This window comes from Rutidosis leptorrhynchoides, chromosome 5 (genome assembly GCF_046630445.1).
Source record: "Rutidosis leptorrhynchoides isolate AG116_Rl617_1_P2 chromosome 5, CSIRO_AGI_Rlap_v1, whole genome shotgun sequence".
Lineage (NCBI taxonomy): Eukaryota > Viridiplantae > Streptophyta > Magnoliopsida > Asterales > Asteraceae > Rutidosis > Rutidosis leptorrhynchoides.
Genome location: NC_092337.1, coordinates 91825354 through 91848339, shown reverse-complemented (window position 1 = coordinate 91848339; position 22986 = coordinate 91825354). Strand labels below are relative to the sequence as shown.

General features: G+C 33.9%; 1 protein-coding gene across 1 annotated transcript; it reads left to right on the top strand.

Moving 5' to 3' along the window:
- Positions 1-7292: 7292 nt before the first annotated feature.
- Positions 7293-8969, top strand: LOC139850553 (EG45-like domain containing protein). Its single transcript, XM_071840119.1, has 3 exons — positions 7293-7478; positions 7715-8012; positions 8835-8969. The coding sequence occupies exons 1-3, from the start codon at positions 7355-7357 to the stop codon at positions 8839-8841; spliced, it is 429 nt and encodes a 142-aa protein (XP_071696220.1). The 5' UTR covers positions 7293-7354; the 3' UTR covers positions 8842-8969.
- The last annotated feature ends 14017 nt before the right edge of the window (positions 8970-22986 follow it).

Below are 22986 nucleotides of genomic sequence, written 5' to 3'. Positions count from 1 at the left end.
CAACACACGGGTATTTATCAGTTATCTGATATATTTCGTACGTCATTTGGCAACCCAAACGGAGTCCAAATTAAATAAATAAACCTGTTCTGTGACCCTTGTCACAAACTAGTTCTAACCACATCATTAAATAATAATAAATATTAAATAAAAATAAAAGCATATAATAACGCAATATAAACTTAAGGGCAATCTAGTAATCTTACATCTAGGCCCGATTGAGGATGTTACACAGTGGCTTCCCTATCTTATCAAAAATAGTGCCAATTTTCCTTCTGAATTGGACTATCTTATTCTTACTTGTCAGTTGGCTTATGCTGAGTAAATTATGTTTGAGCCCAACGACATATGCAACATTTGAGAACGTGACATTCCCATTAGTCAAAGTACCAAAACCCTTTGTGTAACCTAACGAATTATCTCCATACGAAACAACTGGACCATCTTTTTCTTGATAGTCCATCAGCAGGGACTTACATCCGGTCATATGTCTCGAACAACCACTATAGAGATACCAGATTTGCTTGTTTTGAATGCCCTGCACAGTAGCTAAGAGATTAGTTCTTTTTGGGAACCCATCCAAGGATGGGTTCTGGAAGGGTCATCTTTGATGATCTCTTCCTGTCTGCTAGTTTGCTTGAAGAAGCAGCAGCAGGCGGGGTTGGGGTAAAAGGACACCGGTTGGCTAAGTAAAACTTGCTGCCACATTTGTAGAATTTTCTCATATTTGGTATCGGTGACTGGTCATACACTGAGTAAAGGGGTACAGTAAGATCGGGTCGATTTTTGGTTACTGCCTCAATTAGCTGGTCAAGTTTGACTGTCATAATCTCAGTGATAGACAGCTCATCATTCGAGTCCACTTTTGCTTTTCCCTTAAGGGCAGCTTTCTTCTTGGAACCAGTACCATAGTCATGACGTACTGCTTTGCCTTTATCATTTGACGAGCCAGCGTGGGAAGTTACTGGCTTGTCTACTGAAACTGATGAGCTTGAGGAAGTTTTTCCTGCTGCCTTGGACTTGCCAGTATTATGTTTGACTGGCTTGTCTACAGCTACTGGTTTACCAGTAAGTTTGTCATCAGCTGGCTCAGCACAATTGGAACTCGAACACGAAGGGGAATCAGTTGGTTTAATTTTTCTAAGATTATTTTCAGTGATTTCCCTTTTGATACGTCTTTCTTTTGGAGTCATGTAGTAGATGCTTGAGCGGTCAGTAGTCTCATCAATTGAGGTACTGGCTTCTCTTGCTCTAACTTCATCCTCCAAAATCTCTTTCATGGCAGGTGGTGGGGACACAGTAGCAGGTCTAACGAACTTATTTGTCAAGACCTTTTTACCCTTAACTATCTTGGCAAAAGTATTTGGCAAGACAGCTTCAGGATCAGTTTCGAGAATTGGGTCCATGAAAGTAACTTCTGCAATAGCAGCAGCAACAGCATAGTCACCAACAAAGAAAGCTTCAACTTGGGCTGGCACCTGCTCGTTAACACACTTTGCTGTGTGTTGAGCAGATGTACACCATGAAGCGACAACCTTTTTAAGATTATTCAGCTGGTTCTTGACTTCTGCTGCCTCAGCGTGAAGAGAGCTTAAAGCAAAGTTTTGTTTTTAAAGTTTGGAAATATCATCTTTCAAGATTTTAATTTCATCATTTTTGCATTTAAGTTTCTTATTTAAAGATTTGTTGTCAGTTTTCAAAACTTCTTCACGTTTGCTGCCTCTACATAAGTCAACTCTTAGGTATTCAAACATTTTGGCCTTTTCATCATTAGTATAAGTTCAAAAATTTTCAACCTTATACATCAATTCAGTTTTCCATTGAGGAGAATCTCTTTTCTGATCAGATTCTCTCATATCAGTTAAAAACTTGCTACCACTATCATCCTCATCAGACTCCTTGACCTCCTTGGCCATTAAACACAGCTTCTTTTCTGGAGCATAACCAGCACCATCATCATCAGTATCACTATCAGAGGAAGACGGCGAGCTAGTTTCATCCCAATCATGATGCTCAGTAACTAGAACCTTTTCTGGCTTTTTACCCTTCTTATCAGTCTTAGCACTTTCCTTCATCTGAGCTTTCATAGCTTTGTACTTGTTCTTGTACTTGTCAGCTTTTGAGAAAGAGTTAGCATGTGAAGTTGAAGGTTTCCTGGACATGCATTCAGCAGCAAAATGTCCAACCTTTCCACAATTATAACACTCAGATTTAGGACCCTTGACTGACTTGCTGCTATACCTAGCACTCGGTTTCTTACTCCCTTTGTATGACTTGCTGGTTCTCTTACGATTGAACCTTTTGAACTGCCTAGCCAGCAAAGCCATACCTTCAGCAAACCCTTCTCCATCACTTTCACCATCACTGCTTTCTTCAGACCCAGTACCACTATCCACTTCACTCTCAGCTGTCTCTTCTTCTGCCAACAACTTTTGAACCAGTAAAGCCTTTTGAGCTTTCTTTTTAGCAGCAGCAATAAGAGCAGTATCATCTGTCTTAGAAGATTTTGAAGTGATGCGGGCAGACCTAAAATTTTCTTTCAAGTTAAGTTCAAATTTAGCCTCTGCCTTCTCATGGTTCCAAAGTGAACTGTAGAGAGAAGACATGTTAAAGTTCTTTAGGGTCTGAGTGGTTCTTAAAGGGTCAGTAACAGATTTCCATTTAGTAGGCAGTGAATCTATGAATTTGTTTACTTGTTCAAACTCAGTATAGGTGACATTCAAAGTGATCAGGTCAGCAATCAAGGAGTTAAACCTAATGAAGGTTTGCTTAAGGGTTTCATTCTTGTAGGCAAAGAACATTTCATATTCTCTTTTTAAAGCAATCATTCTGTTCTGCCTAACTTCTCTCATACCCTCATAGGTAACATCTAGATAGTCCAACATAAGCTTGGCATTTTCTTTTCCCTTAATCAGTTTGAACAGTGGGTTAGGCAAAGTTATGGCTAACAAGGTTCTGATTTTAGGGTCAAGTCCAACACGACGTTTATCCTCAGCATCCCATCTAGAAGGGGTGAGAATAACCTCTCTTCCAGGAACAGCAGGAGTGTCAGCTGTAGCTGGAGCACTACCAATAGTCTCAGTGGGTACAAATGGATCATCTGTGGCAATACCAGACATGAGTGGGTCAATAGACTCAAGGTGAAGCATGAATCTTGCCTTCCAAGTTTCATACTCATCTTCATCAAATTTGGGTGGCCTATTGGATGAGCCATTTTTAAGGTAAGCTGTATTTGAATATGCAGCCATGAGAGAATTCAGATCCAAGATATTGATTATCAAGACTGAAGCTCTGATACCAGTTGTTGGTCCCTTGATAACAACAGGAGTATTGTAGAGGGGGGTGAATACAATTTCTTTTAAGATAACTTAACAATTAAACACGATTAGTATTCAAGCATGCAAATAAATAGAGTCACAGGTAATTTTCAACAGTTATTCTTTATTGATTGAATCACAAAGAATCACAACTATCCTTGGCGGAATGATAGTTGGTTGATACAGATTACCTAGATTATAGCTAAGAGGTAAACTAACAGCTATTACACGTTTTGACTCTATAAAAATAAACCCACACCACTAGTTGTTACAATAGTGGATACAACAATTTATAGTAGTCCTATTAACCGTGTAATGGTTCTATTGTCCACTAGTACATAGGATGTCTGTACTTGTGGGGACAACTACATCAAAGAGCATGCTCTCCTCTTTCCTCTTTGGTAGCTATGTGCAGGAACACCCCAATTCAGTTTGGCACCACTATTTGATTAAACAAATAGAATGTTGTGTTCCCTAGGTGTTGACAAAGTATAACCCATGTCTGCACATGCGTTAAACTTCTGCATTCCCATGTGGTCTTGTAAGGTCACTTGTCAGTCGCCGACGCGTGTCCTTTTCTGTTCAACTTTGTCTTTGACTTCTGTTGAATAGTACCATTGATGTAGACCACTCGAGAAACTACTATGCTTATAATGGAGCAGTGCTGTCTTGTGTAGAAAGCTGCATTCCAGCTGTGCTGGTTCTTCATTGCTGAGCCACTTCATATTCTTGATTTGCTGAGTACACATCCTGTGCTGATTGAAAAACACTGTCTACCTTGTGCTGGTAGACTGAGCAGCAAACTAAACACTCGACACAGCAATATCTGTTGTCTATACATAAACAAATTTGAGCTGACTGCACATAACATTTTGGTGCAAATAAATTACAGTTTTCTCATAATTAAATCCTTAATTATTTTGGGGACTCAACAGTAACTTTCTTGATTATGTTTCTCTCTCAATGTTCTATGGATAGATGATTGCTTCCGATTGAACCTCCGACTAATAAGTAGGTTAAGTGTGAGACGCCATGAAATGGATTATCCAATTTTACGATGGTTGTTATAATGACAATAGTAAAAAATACGAATAACCTTATATTTTGCGATATGTTTGTGTTTTGAACGTGACCCGACCCGACCCGATTTGACCCGCCAAATTCATTATTTTGTGCAAGAAAGTTATCAAATAAAATTTTGGGACCCCATTGTGTTTTGATCCTAGAATCGCCACTGCCATTAAGGCTTTTAACTTCCAAGCATGGTAACAAAAGATCATTAAAATCTGATCCATACATCAACTCATTATTGTAATTGAAACTTTACTAACACTTTAATATTCTTTCTCTTGTATGCATATATTAATATCATATCCTTGTCACTTTAAGTTACAAACTGCATTACTACTGTGGAAAAAAAATTCATTAAGAGATGTAATGTAGCCTTGCCCTTCACATGTTGTCCACAGGTCGGGTCGGGTTGGGTTGGGCTGGGCCTGCCGTATAAAACGGTCAACATTTGCGGTTATCAACGCAAGAATCTGAGGTGTCGCAATGCTTTTGTCAAAATGAATAATAAATTTTTTATTTCGTTTAGGAATTTTCTAATATCATGTGACTTTCCTCTGTGCTTCTTATTTCAGGCATTAATAAGCAATAAAAAAATGCCATTTCAAACTAGATTCTTATTATGTTAGACTTTACAAATTATACATCATAATCATAATGACAGCAAATGTAACTGTCATCTCTTTAGATTCCAGAAGATGAGAATGGTGACTTTGTTTTGCAACATATGAGTTTCTTATTAAATTTTCATTTTCAATACTGCTCCGTATTATTATTATTATTATTATTACACGACCTATAATTTGATTTTTTTCTAGTTGATCATCATTAAACAAATCAAATGGTGCTTGAAATGGCCGATTTATTTATTGAATCTATAGTTTCTATTAAAGAAAAAAAATCTAAATATAGTGAGTGATGTCATTAATCTAAACAATTTTGAATTAATATTAAATCTTATTAATTAATTAATTATTATTAAATGTTATTAATAATTATTTTAATGATTAAAATTAAATAATTTTGAATTATTTTAATTAATTATTTTGAATTGAGTACGAGAAGGTATAAAAGCTAGGCAGAAGGAAACCAGTTCTAAATTTATATTTTAATTTACACTTTTAAAATAAAATGACAACTAATATTATCTCTTAGATGTGGATTGTTTAATATTCATATTAGGTGTTTGATGAAATGTTCAACTAACGAGTTTCTTAGTTGGACTCTGTGGTTCCACGACTCATTAAACTAAATGACTTTAGGATTTACGTTCACTTAATACCTAAAACATATTATCAAACTGTTTCGTTTAAACAAACTCGTAGTTTCACGGGTGATTTCACTACTATGTTTAATAGCATGTATAAATATAGTGTATATCTAAATAAAAATAAGACAAAATTGCATGGGGGGTGGGGTGTATGGCGTATGGCGTTCTTCCAGTTTATAAACAAAAAACAACTATCGAGTTTATAAATTTAATTTAGCCACCACCATTTATGGTACAAGTAGAAAAAGGATAAACTGAGTTGCTCAATTGCACATAATGTTGTGTACAAAATAACGGAATAAAATGAAATCGAAAAAATGGACTTATAACGGAGCTAACGGAGAGCTGTCGCGCACAGCAACCACCACCGGGGGATCTTTCGGAACCTTCAACCAACGTCGCGTACAGACTCCGGCGAGATTGATACGGTATCGATGGAAGAGGACATCGAACAAGAAATCGATTCATGGTTATGGAGTGTAAATTTTGATTGATTTGATTTTCAATTTGTGAACAAGAAATCGAATTCATGGGGGGCGTGTAAACCGATACAATTTGCGATACTGTATGTATTTTTATTTTTTTAGCTAATGTATGAGCCATTCAGACTCATTATGTCTAAGTATAAAAGGGAGATGATATATCCACACTCCATTTTACTTGTTCCACCATTCAATCATGGTTTGTTCCCAAAATATCCCTACATATAATTTAACAAAAAACTTTAAATAATTTTTGTAAACTTATCATTAAGGGCTTTATAGTAAATTTTGGTGGAACAAGTAAATTGGATGTTGGAAATATCATCTCCCAAAAAATTAAGAAAGGAATTAATTTGAAGTATTATGACTTTGATCTAAATATGTTCGCAGTGGAATTTATGGTTTTGTTATTTTATTGATTTGTAATTTTAGAATTTTGATGAATTTGCTGATGAAACTGGGAGAGAAAACGTTAGGTAGATGATTAGGTTTATAAATGAATGGGTAGTTGAACTGAAAAGAAGTTTGGATCTGAAAAACTGATCGAAAACAAGTTGGATCTGATCCTGAATATATAAAAATATACGGTAATTTTTTATTTCTTGAAAAGCAATTTAGGGTTCTTTCTGGATCGAGGAAGATGAAGTGACAAGAGGAACAAAATTGACGAAAATACCCTCGTGTGCAAGTCATGTGCACCACTTAACCGTTAGATTTACACAGACGTTAGGCAATTGGACCCCCCGTGAAACTATTGCAAACCACAGTGGCCTCCCAAGGTGAAAAAATTCTTTTGGACTCCACTTGTTATTTCGAACATATCACAGGGACCCCATGCAATTTTGTGTAAAAATAATAGTCTTCGAAAAATCAATATTAATCTATATATACAATACATTTATGCATGTTAATGACCAAAGAGCTGTAGGTAGCGTTAGAAATATCCTTCTATGTGTTTTTTGATGAATTTTCATACCATTTTATGAAACCATTGGGTGCTGATATTGTACGTTTTAGGTTAAAATGTCACTAGAAACATACTCATCTAGGAGGACAACACGGAAAATCCGAAATTCAATTAATTGACTTTTCATATCCTTTGACTTTTCGTATCATATTCTAACTACTAGTATATAAATACTAAAATACATAGTTCTATCTACACACGCCAACATTTTTGCTTATTTGTATGAAGCCTTATACCTTAAATTTAAGAGATGTTCAGCTTCAATCTTCACCACCCTCTTCTATGTCATTCTCTCTTTCTAATAAGTTCAATGATGTACAGGGTTGCACGTTGCGAAGTTGGCACGGCAAGCATGTACAACCCACCATATACTCGTAAGCCTACATCATCTTTCATTTTTTTCTTTTCTTTTAAGTGACGGTTTTTTGAGACGGAGTGAGTGATTAAATGATTTTGTAAACATATATTTATAACTTATTGTAACTAGTATATCATTTGAATTTGAATATTAGATCCTCATGCACATTCGCGCTTTCAAGGGAATTGCGCGCATTATATATTTGGTGATGTACTAATGAGACTCTAATTTACATTGTGTTAAAAATTGAAGCCTCGGCGTGTTATGGAAACGATGCTTCTCAATTTCCGTCTAGTAATTTGTTCGCGGCAGCTGGAGAGGGAATATGGGACAACGGCGCAGCTTGTGGTAGGCAATACTTGGTGAGGTGTATAAGTGCAGCCACACCACAAACATGCATCTCTGGTCAGACGGTTCAAGTTAGGATCATCGATCGTGCTCAATCGTCTGTTTCGAGACCAACGAGACCTGGTACTACTATGGTGCTTTCAGATACTGCTTTTGGAACCATTGCTAATCAAATATCATCCATCAACATTGATTTTCAGCAGTAAGTGTTCTGTATTATATCTTGTCAATTACTATAATTAACTACCCATGCATATATCATGCATATAAACAAACGTTTCTGAAGTTGGTAAACTAAAATATTGTTATTGCTAATTATACTTATACCAGTGAACAATGATGTTCTCAATGACGTTTTTGGAATCGAAGAGATAAATATCATTCTCAAGAACCATATCGATTTTTAATATTCTTTTTATATCGTGGTGCTCTTACATAAGCATGTTGACTTTTTTTATGGCTGATATTTTTTAACGAGTGCGGCAGTATCCTATAATTTTAAGCATATTTGTTACATCATTTATATTATATTTATTTATTAAATCAAATTAATATTAATATTAATATTAATGTATTAAACTTAATTATTATATAATTATTATTATTAAAGGACAATTTAAAGATATATTAGAACTAAAAATTACGAGTAGTATATTATGAAAAGTCAATTACCATAATTTAAGTAATCATAGTGGTTGACATCTTAATAATTTTATAAGAATTATTATGTTCAAATCTTAATAGCAACATATTTTAAAGTAATTTGAATTAGTAATGATACCTAATAAGTAATAACCATGTTAGACCGTATATATATATATATCTGAATAAATTACTAAGTACCCACTCTCCGAATAACATAAACAACCTAGCTCAATTAGCATAATCCAACTATTATGTGGCAATCATATCATAGGTAAACCATATTGGTGGTTTTATTTTGTCAAAATGTTTGTAGTAGCTAGCTAGATTTAATCATTTGAATTAAATTTTAGTGATTTGAATTTTTATGTTTCACGTGCAGGGTGTGAATATCTCGACGTTGCGTTTCTTCATCGGCAAAACTTCCCTACATAATTACTCCGTAGTTATATTATAGCTAGAGTCTAGAACGTTTTAGGATGGCAAAGTCAAACATTGTTGACAATTATTAGTTGACCTTTTATATCATATATTTATTTATTTAAGTCTTTTTCTAGATCCATATCCATACATATATACTTTCAAGAGAATCATTCATGAAGTTTTAAAAACATTTTATTTTAACATGCATATAATTTCAATAATTTATTCATACAGGATTAGTAAAAGTTTTATTAGCCTTTAATATATACATGATGATTTTAAGAAAAGATTTCATACAAATATGATTTTGACACAAAAATTAAAAACGTTTACTAGAACAAACGTGAATAATAGTTTACATAAATACTTATATTAAATAATTACTTCATATAAAAAATTTAATACCTAACTCAACAAGTCGATATACTAACACACATCTCTCTTGGAAAACCCTACACTGCTGTTCACCGCTCATAACTTCCGGTCAGCCCCATCTTCTCCGGCCAGACCCCTGAAGGATGATGGTATGACCCATATGTCGAAGCTCAATGGCTTTTCGTCTTCATTTCGTTTTTGATTTTCAATTTCCCGGACTCATGGTCCCAGGCTGATTGTCGGAGAGTATTCGAGAACTACGATGCTCTTAAAGATGTGTATTTTGCACGGAAGAAATTGTCGAGTGGTCAACGTTTTGGTTATGTTCGTTTTGTTTTGAAGGAATTAACGATATTGAGTCTTTTTCCAAAGTCTTGAACTCCATTCAAATAAATGGAAGATGGATTCGAGCCTATAAGGCTTTGGAGAAGAAATCTGCAGGTGTTGAGATTCCTCCTTGCAGAAGTCGGGGTACGGAAGTTGAAGATCTTCCTCCTCGCAGGCATCATGAGGCCATTTCGAATATTAATGGGTTCGAGGACTTTCCTCCGGCTCCTTGGAACCGAGGTCAGGCTAACCCATTTAAATGGGGTGACAAAAACGCTGCTGCTCCGTCTACGAATCTCGACTCCAAGTTATTTCAACTACCTGTCAACAATCGAATTGAGATTAAGATTGGTGATAAATGTTTCGATTTTAACATTCCTGAGTCGGTGTACAACCACAACCTTGTTTTTAGCTTTAACAAAGATCGAGTTTCGTGGACATTGATCGAGGTTGACAATTTTTCGGTAAAGGATGACTGTGGAGATGCATCGATGAAACCTCATGGCTTCTCCAGCGTGGGTGTTGAGGTTAAGGGTGTGTCCCAATCGGTGCTTAACAAGGATCCCAGTTTGTTGGATAAGGAAGGGTCGAGCGTGGGTACGAACTTTAAATTCTGTGATGAAAAGACCAACGAACAAGATGAAGTTATTGACGGGTCTGCTGTTGTCGATGATGTTATTGAAGACGGGGAGTTTATCCCAGTTCCAGCCGACGAACTTCCGGCTTCTGTATCTATTCCGTCCGACGAACTTTCGGCTTCTGCACCTCCGAATTTTGTGCCAGAAAAAATCCCGGTTGCAGGTGTTGCAACTGGATCGAGGGAGGATGGTGATAGTTCCAATGTGTTTACAGATTCCAATGGCACGCGTGAGTATAGGGATAGGTTGATTTCCCAAAAGCAATTTCAAAAGAGTTCTGGGCCTGTGCTTAATGGGCCAAATCATTTAAATGATCCTAAGGTGGGCTGTGAATCTTCAAACAGGCTGGACCTTATTTCAGATGTGGATGAAAATGTCTCGGGTGATTCTTGTTTAAATGACAGGGATCACGCCGACTCGAATGAGGTTATCGTTTGCCCATCATCTACATCTGTTGCTCGTTTTTGTGTTAGGGGGAAAAAAAATTCACCCCCTGATTAAAAGTCATTTCATTAAACATGTGTGGGGAAGAGCTAATATGAAACGTTGCCGCCGTCGGGAAATCTTTCGCTGGCATGAAAGACTTTTCATCGTTAATGTGATAAAAGATTCGTTTTAGGACGAGGAGGAAGTTGATTGCTGCTCATGCTGCTCTTCCTGTGCGTCCTCGGAGTCGGATACATAGTTTCATGTCTTGTCGTGTTTCGAGTCTGTAATTGTTTCGAGTCAGTAATTGTTGTGAGTTTTTTGTGGGGTTGTCGTCGGGTGTTGTCTTGTGTTTTGTTTACTAGCTTCTTGCTAGTCCGTATCGTGTAATTTTCCTCTATTAATAAAACCTACTTGCCTTTCAAAAAAAAAAAAATCAACAAGTCGATACATTAACATTAACATTTACAATAATCACTATATACATTAAAAGAGAGTCTCGATTAGCTAATAAATATTTCCAAAACCCCCTTTATTATCATTAGATTAGAAAATTACATTATAATACCCCTTGATCTAACGGTCCATAATCATTTACTAAAAAAATAGCTAATAAATCAATTTTACATATAATCCATCCCTAAAATACCCTTCTAATAAAAAAAACACGGTAGCCTTCTAACAAATTTAGGGGTTTCCTTCAATTGGGAGTTATCAAATATACTTTAGAAAGACGACTAAGAAATTAAACCCATCGATTCCAGAGAAAACAAAACCCTAGCTTCCTCTCCCAAATCATCGACGCTAGCAACACAGCTTATCTCATTTTCTTTGAATCTGGTTAGAATCGCATCAAATCTGGACGGCAACTTAGGGTTTTTCCTGATTGATTAAATATGAGTGAAGATTTGTGAGAAAATTAGGGTTTCGGTCTGCGAAGAAATTCAAGTTACAGTCACAATCGATTCAATTGCAATGTTTGATGCACAAATCATGGCTTGGATATCACTCAGACAAAGGTACGATCAGGCTTCTATAATCCCTGTTTATTCCTATAAGAAAACAGATTTGTGCATCAAACATTGAAATATGTATAATAAATTTGTACAGAGATAATTTCGAATGATTTATCTTGATAATTAGACAAATGCTAATTCAGTATCATTTGGGCTTGATAGAAGAACTATAACAAACAAAGCCCGTATATTTATAAACTAATAATTTCGAATCATATGAGACTCCATATTCTCATATGAATTTAGGAGCGATATTTGTAGTTCATGAAATATCCAATTCTTTTGATGGTTTACATTAGTAGTTAGGGTATATTTGACATGAAACTTTTTGAAGCTTTAAGTTATCATTTGTACAAAAGTTATCTCTTAACAAAAAAAAGGTTTGTTTGAGTACTTAGCTTAAACAATACCATACAATAATAAGCTAAAGATGTTCATAAGGTATCGAATCACCAATTGTAACCCAAACCATTTATAAGTAACTGGATCGGAAGATTTTATCTACAAAAGAAGGGTTACTATTAACTTTTCAATTAATGTTACAGGTTGGCGACACTGATGCAGAGGGGTTTGTCAAGGCATTCCAACATGTTTACAGGAAACTTGTGTGTTACCATCTCATATTTTAACTTTCAATTCACGTTTTTATATTATTCAATAATAGTGAACTAACTATTGTTCATTTGTTTGTTAGTATTTTCGATTTGTGTCAGTTTGGGTTTTACTTAACACCGCACTTACGCACTTTGTAGTAAGTTGTTTATTATTTTTATTATTTTTATTTTATTTTTTTGTTACATTTAAGTAATATCTTTTTTTTCATTAGTATTTTTGATTTTCCTGGTTTTATGTTTCGTCTTCGTCGTTGTGGTCGTTTCTGTGACAAATTAGCTGTTGTACTGTTGTAATTGATACGGTGCCTCATGTTTATCATCGTTACCTAATTTCAGCTACAGCTGTTTCTGGCTTGGTTGCTGGAGTGACTACTTCATCAGTTCCCATGCCAATTGCATCAGCATGCACTTTCTCTGACCCGTTTAACTCTTCGGGTTGTTGTTTCCTTCACCTTTTAATTTACTACATTCATTTATTTGTAAATATTTGGCTTTTGATGTTCATAGATGATGATAGATAGATGATTTATGTTTTTTGAACAGTATGTGCAATTTTTTTATTATTTTTTTCTTGATGTTTTGTGAACAGTATGTTAGTCTGCTTTAAATATTTAGTTTTTTTTTTTTTGTTTACACATTGGTTAATGTAGAATATGAAAATGATAGTTGTTTTTCGTGGTGAAATAAGTAGATGGAAGATCGGTGAAAAACCCAATAAAAATTATCCTCTGTTATGTCTATTCAAAACGTCAAGATATTGTTAAATTAGTCAAAGTTATGTATTCCTTTGATGCATGCCATTTTTTTTAATTTTTTTTGGACAGCGAAAGGGATCACCCGAGGGGGACTAAATCACCAGTTGTGATCATCTCCATGATTTTAGTTTTTGTTTTTGGTTATGCAACTTGGACATTAATTACCTTTGAGCAATATTGAGGTGCAACCAATAAAAATAAAATAAAAAGTTAATTAAAAGAACAATTAAATACCAACAATATTGTTTTCTTCGCATAATCACACATAGTAGTGTGAATGTAGGTTTTGTGCTAAATTTGGTTGTTTGAATGATATAAGTGGGAGATGGGTATATATGTTACAACTTTTTTCTGGTTAAGTGTCAAAATGGGCAGGTTTTGCTCTGTAAATGTGAATGGATATTAAGTTGGTTTTGGTTCATGGTCAAAAATGCTCTCCAATTTTGATTTCAAAAAAAAAAAAAAAAATTGCTAATCATGTAGGTTGGAGATTTCCATTTTGATGTAGGGCTATGTTGAAATGTCTCATTCTTATTGATTAAAAACGTTCCATATTAATTGATTTCGTTGCGAGGTTTTGACCTCTATATGAGACGTTTTTCAAAGACTGCATTCATTTTAAAACAAACCATAACCTTTATTTCATCAATAAAGGTTTAAAAAGCTTTACGTAGATTATCAAATAATGATAATCTAAAATATTCTGTTTACACACGACCATTACATAATGGTTTACAATACAAATATGTTACAACAAAATAAGTTTCTTGAATGCAGTTTTTACACAATATCATACAAGCATGGACTCCAAATCTCGTCCTTATTTAAGTATGCGATAGCGGAAGCTCTTAATAATCACCTGAGAATAAACATGCTTAAAACGTCAACAAAAATGTTGGTGAGTTATAGGTTTAACCTATATATATCAAATCGTAACAATAGACCACAAGATTTCATATTTCAATATACATCCCATACATAGAGATAAAAATTATTCATATGGTGAACACCTGGTAATCGACATTAACAAGATGCATATATAAGAATATCCCCATCATTCCGGGACACCCTTCGGATATGATATAAATTTCGAAGTACTAAAGCATCCGGTACTTTGGATGGGGTTTGTTAGGCCCAATAGATCTATCTTTAGGATTCGCGTCAATTAGGGTGTCTGTTCCCTAATTCTTAGATTACCAGACTTAATAAAAAGGGGCATATTCGATTTCGATAATTCAACCATAGAATGTAGTTTCACGTACTTGTGTCTATTTTGTAAATCATTTATAAAACCTGCATGTATTCTCATCCCAAAAATATTAGATTTTAAAAGTGGGACTATAACTCACTTTCACAGATTTTTACTTCGTCGGGAAGTAAGACTTGGCCACTGGTCGATTCACGAACCTATAACAAATATGTACATATATATCAAAGTATGTTCAAAATATATTTACAACACTTTTAATACATTTTGATGTTTTAAGTTTATTAAGTCAGCTGTCCTCGTTAGTAACCTACAACTAGTTGTCCACAGTTAGATTTACAGAAATAAATCGATATATATTATCTTGAATCAATCCACGACCCAGTGTATACATATCTCAGTATTGATCACAACTCAAACTATATATATTTTGGAATCAACCTCAACCCTGTATAGCTAACTCCAACATTCACATATAGAGTGTCTATGGTTGTTCCGAAATATATATAGATGTGTCGACATGATAGGTCGAAACATTGTATATGTGTCTGTGGTATCTCAAGATTACATAATATACAATACAAGTTGATTAAGTTATGGTTGGAATAGATTTGTTACCAATTTTCACGTAGCTAAAATGAGAAAAATTATCCAATCTTGTTTTACCCATAACTTCTTCATTTTAAATCCGTTTTGAGTGAATAAAATTGCTATGGTTTCATATTGAACTCTATTTTATGAATATAAACAGAAAAAGTATAGGTTTATAGTTGGAAATATAAGTTACAAGTCGTTTTTGTAAAGGTAGTCATTTCAGTCGAAAGAACGACGTCTAGATGACCATTTTAGAAAACATACTTACACTTTGAGTTTAACCATGATTTTTGGATATAGTTTCATGTTCATAAGAAAAATAATTTTCCCAGAAGAACAACTTTTAAATCAAAGTTTATCATAGTTTTTAATTAACTAACCCAAAACAGCCCGTGGTGTTACTACGACGGCGTAAATTCGGTTTTACAGTGTTTTTCGTGTTTCCAGGTTTTAAATCATTAAGTTAGCATATAATATAGATATAGAACATGTGTTTAGTTGATTTTAAAAGTCAAGTTAGAAGGATTAACTTTTGTTTGCGAACAAGTTTAGAATTAACTAAACTATGTTCTAGTGATTACAAGTTTAAACCTTCGAATAAGATAGCTTTATATGTATGAATCGAATGATGTTATGAACATCATTACTACCTTAAGTTCTTTGGATAAACCTAGTGGAAAAGAGAAAAATGGATCTAGCTTCAACGGATCCTTGGATGGCTCGAAGTTCTTGAAGCAGAATCATGACACGAAAACAAGTTCAAGTAAGATCATCACTTGAAATAAGATTGTTATAGTTATAGAAATTGAACCAAAGTTTGAATATGATTATTACCTTGTATTAGAATGATAACCTAATGTAATAAATAAAGATTTCTTGAGGTTGGATGATCACCTTACAAGATTGGAAGTGAGCTAGCAAACTTGAAAGTCTTCTTGATTTTATGTAACTAGAACTTGTAGAATTTATGAAGAACACTTAGAACTTGAAGATAGAACTTGAGAGAGATCAATTAGATGAAGAAAATTGAAGAATGAAAGTGTTTGTAGGTGTTTTTGGTCGTTGGTGTATGGATTAGATATAAAGGATATGTAATTTTGTTTTCATGTAAATAAGTCATGAATGATTACTCATATTTTTGTAATTTTATGAGATATTTCATGCTAGTTGCCAAATGATGGTTCCCACATGTGTTAGGTGACTCACATGGGCTGCTAAGAGCTGATCATTGGAGTGTATATACCAATAGTACATACATCTAAAAGCTGTGTATTGTACGAGTACGAATACGGGTGCATACGAGTAGAATTGTTGATAAAACTGAACGAGGATGTAATTGTAAGCATTTTTGTTAAGTAGAAGTATTTTGATAAGTGTATTGAAGTCTTTCAAAAGTGTATAAATACATATTAAAACACTACATGTATATACATTTTAACTGAGTCGTTAAGTCATCGTTAGTCGTTACATGTAAGTGTTGTTTTGAAACCTTTAGGCTAACGATCTTGTTAAATGTTGTTAACCCAATGTTTATAATATCAAATGAGATTTTAAATTATTATATTATCATGATATTATCATGTATGAATCTCTCTTAATATGATATATATACATTAAATGTCTTTACAACGATAATCGTTACATATATGTCTCGTTTAAAAATCATTAAGTTAGTAGCCTTGTTTTTACATATGTAGTTCATTGTTAATATACTTAATGATATGTTTACTTATCACAATATCATGTTAACTATATATATATATATATATATCCATATATATGTCATCATATAGTTTTTACAAGTTTTAACGTTCGTGAATCACCGGTCAACTTGGGTGGTCAATTGTCTATATGAAACATATTTCAATTAATCAAGTCTTAACAAGTTTGATTGCTTAACATGTTGGAAACATTTAATCATGTAAATATCAATCTCAATTAATATATATAAACATGGAAAAGTTCGGGTCACTACATATGTCATCTTTGAAACTTCTTGAGTTATAAAATGAGTATACTGGTTTAAGTGTCACGATAATCATGTTTCCATCAATTGCTTGTTGTTTGGGCTAGGCTTTCACTTTAGTAGTGAGATAATAAGCCCTTTGATAAAACGTCTTGCAAGTAAGCGTAGTATTGGAACTTGCTACATTATGAATGTGTTGCAGATGTTGATGATTCACATGGTTGTGTTAGGCTGCTATGATTGTTTTGGCCTCTCAATATGAAGTGTTGCTGGTCCAGTTCGACTCCTCTTGGCGAAATTATGTAAGTTCAAAAAACAATTACTAAACTGAGGTAATTTATGTTATTGTATATTTAGATCACATGAACTTTTTTAGCTTATACTATTTTTTGATTCTAAAAACATCTTTAAAGCCATATTCATTTATAATATATTCTTTATGCATCTGCCATCTCACGTGTTAATGAGTATGCCATAAGTTGGATTTGCAGCTGCCTCTAACCTGACTTGATGAAGTCTGATTAAGAATGTATCTAACGTTTATACATGGAGTTTTGGATATTTTTGGGTAAAAAATGATGAGGGTGTTCAATTGAGGTTTGTTAGTTTTTGGTTGTATTTTGACTTTTTGAATAAGGGTTTGTTCCACTTTGACTTTCAAAGATTGCAAGTCTGCTACTAAGTTTTTTAGTTTTGTTTTCTTTTTGAATATCCGTTGTTAATATATGATGCAAGTTTATAATAGTCAAATTAAATGATAATTTCATGAACGAATCGCCCTGTAATTGAATTCCCTTCAAGATTGCGAATTGCACTTGGAGCTGCTAAAGGACTAGCTTATCTCCATGAGGACTGTAAGTTTATTCATATTTCATATTCAAATGTAAAAGACAGTTATATGCCATGGTAATTGAAATGTCCAGTTCTTATTGATTAAAAACGTTCCATATTAATTGATTTCGTTGCGAGGTTTTGACCTCTATATGAGACGTTTTTCAAAGACTGCATTCATTTTTAAAATAAACCATAACCTTTATTTCATAAATAAAGGTTTAAAAAGCTTTACATAGATTATCAAATAATGATAATCTAAAATATCCTGTTTACACACGACCATTACATAATGGTTTACAATACAAATATGTTACATCGAAATCAGTTTCTTGAATGCAGTTTTTACACAATATCATACAAACATGGACTCCAAATCTTGTCCTTATTTTAGTATGCAACAGCGGAAGCTCTTAATATTCACCTGAGAATAAACATGCTTTAAACGTCAACAAAAATGTTGGTGAGTTATAGGTTTAACCTATATATATCAAATCGTAACAATAGACCACAAGATTTCATATTTCAATACACATCCCATACATAGAGATAAAAATCATTCATATGGTGAACACCTGGTAACCGACATTAACAAGATGCATATATAAGAATATCCCCATCATTCCGGGACACCCTTCGGATATGATATAAATTTCGAAGTACTAAAGCATCCGGTACTTTGGATGGGGTTTGTTAGGCCCAATAGATCTATCTTTAGGATTCGCGTCAATTAGGGTGTCTGTTCCCTAATTCTTAGATTACCAGACTTAATAAAAAGGGGCATATTCAATTTCGATAATTCAACCATAGAATGTAGTTTCACGTACTTGTGTCTATTTTGTAAATCATTTATAAAACCTGCATGTATTCTCATCCCAAAAATATTAGATTTTAAAAGTGGGACTATAACTCACTTTCACAGATTTTTACTTCGTTGGGAAGTAAGACTTGGCCACTGGTTGATTCACGAACCTATAACAATATATACATATATATCAAAGTATGTTCAAAATATATTTACAACACTTTTAATATATTTTGATGTTTTAAGTTTATTAAGTCAGCTGTCCTCGTTAGTAACCTACAACTAGTTGTTCACAGTTAGATATACAGAAATAAATCGATAAATATTATCTTAAATCAATCCACGACCCAGTGTATACGTATCTCAGTATTGATCACAACTCAAACTATATATATTTTGGAATCAACCTCAACCCTGTATAGCTAACTCCAACATTCACATATAGAGTGTCTATGGTTGTTCCGAAATATATATAGATGTGTCGACATGATAGGTCGAAACATTGTATACGTGTCTATGGTATCTCAAGATTACATAATATACAATACAAGTTGATTAAGTTATGGTTGGAATAGATTTGTTACCAATTTTCACGTAGCTAAAATGAGAAAAATTATCCAATCTTGTTTTACCCATAACTTCTTCATTTTAAATCCGATTTGAGTGAATCAAATTGCTATGGTTTCATATTGAACTCTATTTTATGAATCTAAATAGAAAAGTATAGGTTTATAGTCGGAAAAATAAGTTACAAGTCGTTTTTGTAAAGGTAGTCATTTCAGTCGAAAGAACGACGTCTAGATGACCATTTTAGAAAACGTACTTCCACTTTGAGTTTAACCATAATTTTTGGATATAGTTTCATATTCATAATAAAAATCATTTTCTCAGAATAACAAATTTTAAATCAAAGTTTATCATAGTTTTTAATTAACTAACCCAAAACAGCCCGCGGTGTTACTACGACGGCGTAAATCCGGTTTTACGGTGTTTTTTGTGTTTTCAGGTTTTAAATCATTAAGTTAGCATATCATATAGATATAGAACATGTGTTTAGTTGATTTTAAAAGTCAAGTTAGAAGGATTAACTTTTGTTTGTGAACAAGTTTAGAATTAACTAAACTATGTTCTAGTGATTACAAGTTTAAACCTTCGAATAAGATAGCTTTATATGTATGAATTGAATGACGTTATGAACATCATTACTACCTTAAGTTCCTTGGATAAACCTACTGGAAAAGAGAAAAATGGATCTAGCTTCAACGGATCCTTGGATGGCTTGAAGTTCTTGAAGCAGAATCATGACACGAAAACAAGTTCAAGTAAGATCATCACTTGAAATAAGATTGTTATAGTTATAGAAATTGAACCAAAGTTTGAATATGATTATTACCTTGTATTAGAATGATAACCTACTGTAAGAAACAAAGATTTCTTGAGGTTGGATGATCACCTTACAAGATTGGAAGTGAGCTAGCAAACTTGAAAGTATTCTTGATTTTATGTAACTAGAACTTGTAAAATATATGAAGAACACTTAGAACTTGAAGATAGAACTTGAGAGAGATCAATTAGATGAAGAAAATTGAAGAATGAAAGTGTTTGTAGGTGTTTTTGGTCGTTGGTGTATGGATTAGATATAAAGGATATGTAATTTTGTTTTCATGTAAATAAGTCATGAATGATTACTCATATTTTTGTAATTTTATGAGATATTTCATGCTAGTTGCCAAATGATGGTTCCCACATGTGTTAGGTGACTCACATGGGCTGCTAAGAGCTGATCATTGGAGTGTATATACCAATAGTACATACATCTAAAAGCTGTGTATTGTACGAGTACGAATACGGGTGCATACGAGTAGAATTGTTGATGAAACTGAACGAGGATGTAATTGTAAGCATTTTTGTTAAGTAGAAGTATTTTGATAAGTGTCTTGAAGTCTTTCAAAAGTGTATGAATACATATTAAAATACTACATGTATATACATTTTAACTGAGTCGTTAAGTCATCGTTAGTCGTTACATGTAAATGTTGTTTTGAAACCTTTAGGTTAACGATCTTGTTGAATGTTGTTAACCCATTGTTTATTATAACAAATGAGATGTTAAATTATTATATTATCATGATATTATGATATATAATATATCTTAGTATGATGTATATACAGTTAAATGTCGTTACAACGATAATCGTTACATATATGTCTCGTTTCGAAATCATTAAGTTAGTAGTCTTATTTTTACATATGTATTTCATTGTTAATACACTTAATAATATATTTACTTATCCTTTAACATAATTAACCAAGTGTTTCAATATCTTAATATGATTCATATGTACCTAGTAAGACGTTGTTATAACGATAATCGTTATATATATCGTTTTCGAGTTTCTTAAATTAATAGTCTCATTTTTATGTATATAACTCATTTTTAAAATACCTAATGAGATACATACTTATAATAAAAACATGTTAACTATATATATAACCATATATATGTCATCGTATAGTTTTTACAAGTTTTAACGTTCGTGAATCACCGGTCAACTTGGGTGGTCAATTGTCTATATGAAACATATTTCAATTAATCAAGTCTTAACAAGTTTGATTGCTTAACATGTTGGAAACATTTAATCATGTAAATATCAATCTCAATTAATATATATAAACATGGAAAAGTTCGGGTCACTACAGTACCTACCCGTTAAATAAATTTCGTCCCGAAATTTTAAGCTGTTGAAGGTGTTGACAAATCTTCTGGAAATAGATGCGGGTATTTCTTCTTCATCTGATCTTCACGCTCCCAGGTGAACTCGGGTCCTCTACGAGCATTCCATCGAACCTTAACAATTGGTATCTTGTTTTGCTTATGTCTTTTAACCTCACGATCCATTATTTCGACGGGTTCTTCGATGAATTGAAGTTTTTCGTTGATTTGGATTTCATCTAACGGAATAGTGAGATCTTCTTTAGCAAAACATTTCTTCAAATTCGAGACGTGGAAAGTGTTATGTACAGCCGCGAGTTGTTGAGGTAACTCAAGTCGGTAAGCTACTGGTACGACACGATCAATAATCTTGAATGGTCCAATATACCTTGAATTTAATTTCCCTCGTTTACCAAATCGAACAACGCCTTTCCAAGGTGAAACTTTAAGCATGACCATCTCTCCAATTTCAAATTCTATATCTTTTCTTTTAATGTCAGCGTAGCTCTTTTGTCGACTTTGGGCGGTTTTCAACCGTTGTTGAATTTGGATGATCTTCTCGGTAGTTTCTTGTATAATCTCCGGACCCGTAATCTGTCTATCCCCCACTTCACTCCAACAAATTGAAGACCTGCACTTTCTACCATAAAGTGCTTCAAACGGCGCCATCTTAATGCTTGAATGGTAGCTGTTGTTGTAGGAAAATTCTGCTAACGGTAGATGTCGATCCCAACTGTTTCCGAAATCAATAACACATGCTCGTAGCATGTCTTCAAGCATTTGTATTGTCCTTTCACTCTGCCCATCAGTTTGTGGATGATAGGCAGTACTCATGTCTAGATGAGTTCCTAATGCTTGCTGTAATGTCTGCCAGAATCTTGAAATAAATCTGCCATCCCTATCAGAGATAATAGAGATTGGTATTCCATGTCTGGAGACGACTTCCTTCAAATACAGTCGTGCTAACTTCTCCATCTTGTCATCTTCTCTTATTGGTAGGAAGTGTACGGATTTGGTGAGACGATCAACTATTACCCAAATAGTATCAAAACCACTTGCAGTCCTTGGCAATTTAGTGATGAAATCCATGGTAATGTTTTCCCATTTCCATTCCGGGATTTCGGGTTGTTGAAGTAGACCTGATGGTTTCTGATGCTCAGCTTTGACCTTAGAACACGTCAAACATTCTCCTACGTATTTAGCAACATCGGCTTTCATACCCGGCCACCAAAAATGTTTCTTGAGATCCTTGTACATCTTCCCTGTTCCAGGATGTATTGAGTATCTGGTTTTATGAGCTTCTCTAAGTACCATTTCTCTCATATCTCCAAATTTTGGTACCCAAATCCTTTCAGCCCTATACCGGGTTCCGTCTTCCTGAATATTAAGATGCTTCTCCGATCCTTTGGGTATTTCATCCTTTAAATTTCCCTCTTTTAAAACTCCTTGTTGTGCCTCCTTTATTTGAGTAGTAATGTTATTATGAATCATTATATTCATAGATTTTACTCGAATGGGTTCTCTGTCCTTCCTGCTCAAGGCATCGGCTACCACATTTGCCTTCCCCGGGTGGTAACGAATCTCAAAGTCGTAATCATTCAATAATTCAATCCACCTACGCTGCCTCATATTCAGTTGTTTCTGATTAAATATGTGTTGAAGACTTTTGTGGTCGGTATATATAATACTTTTGACCCCATATAAGTAGTGCCTCCAAGTCTTTAATGCAAAAACAACCACGCCTAATTCCAAATCATGCGTCGTATAATTTTGTTCGTGAATCTTCAATTGTCTAGACGCATAAGCAATCACCTTAATTCGTTGCATTAATACACAACCGAGAC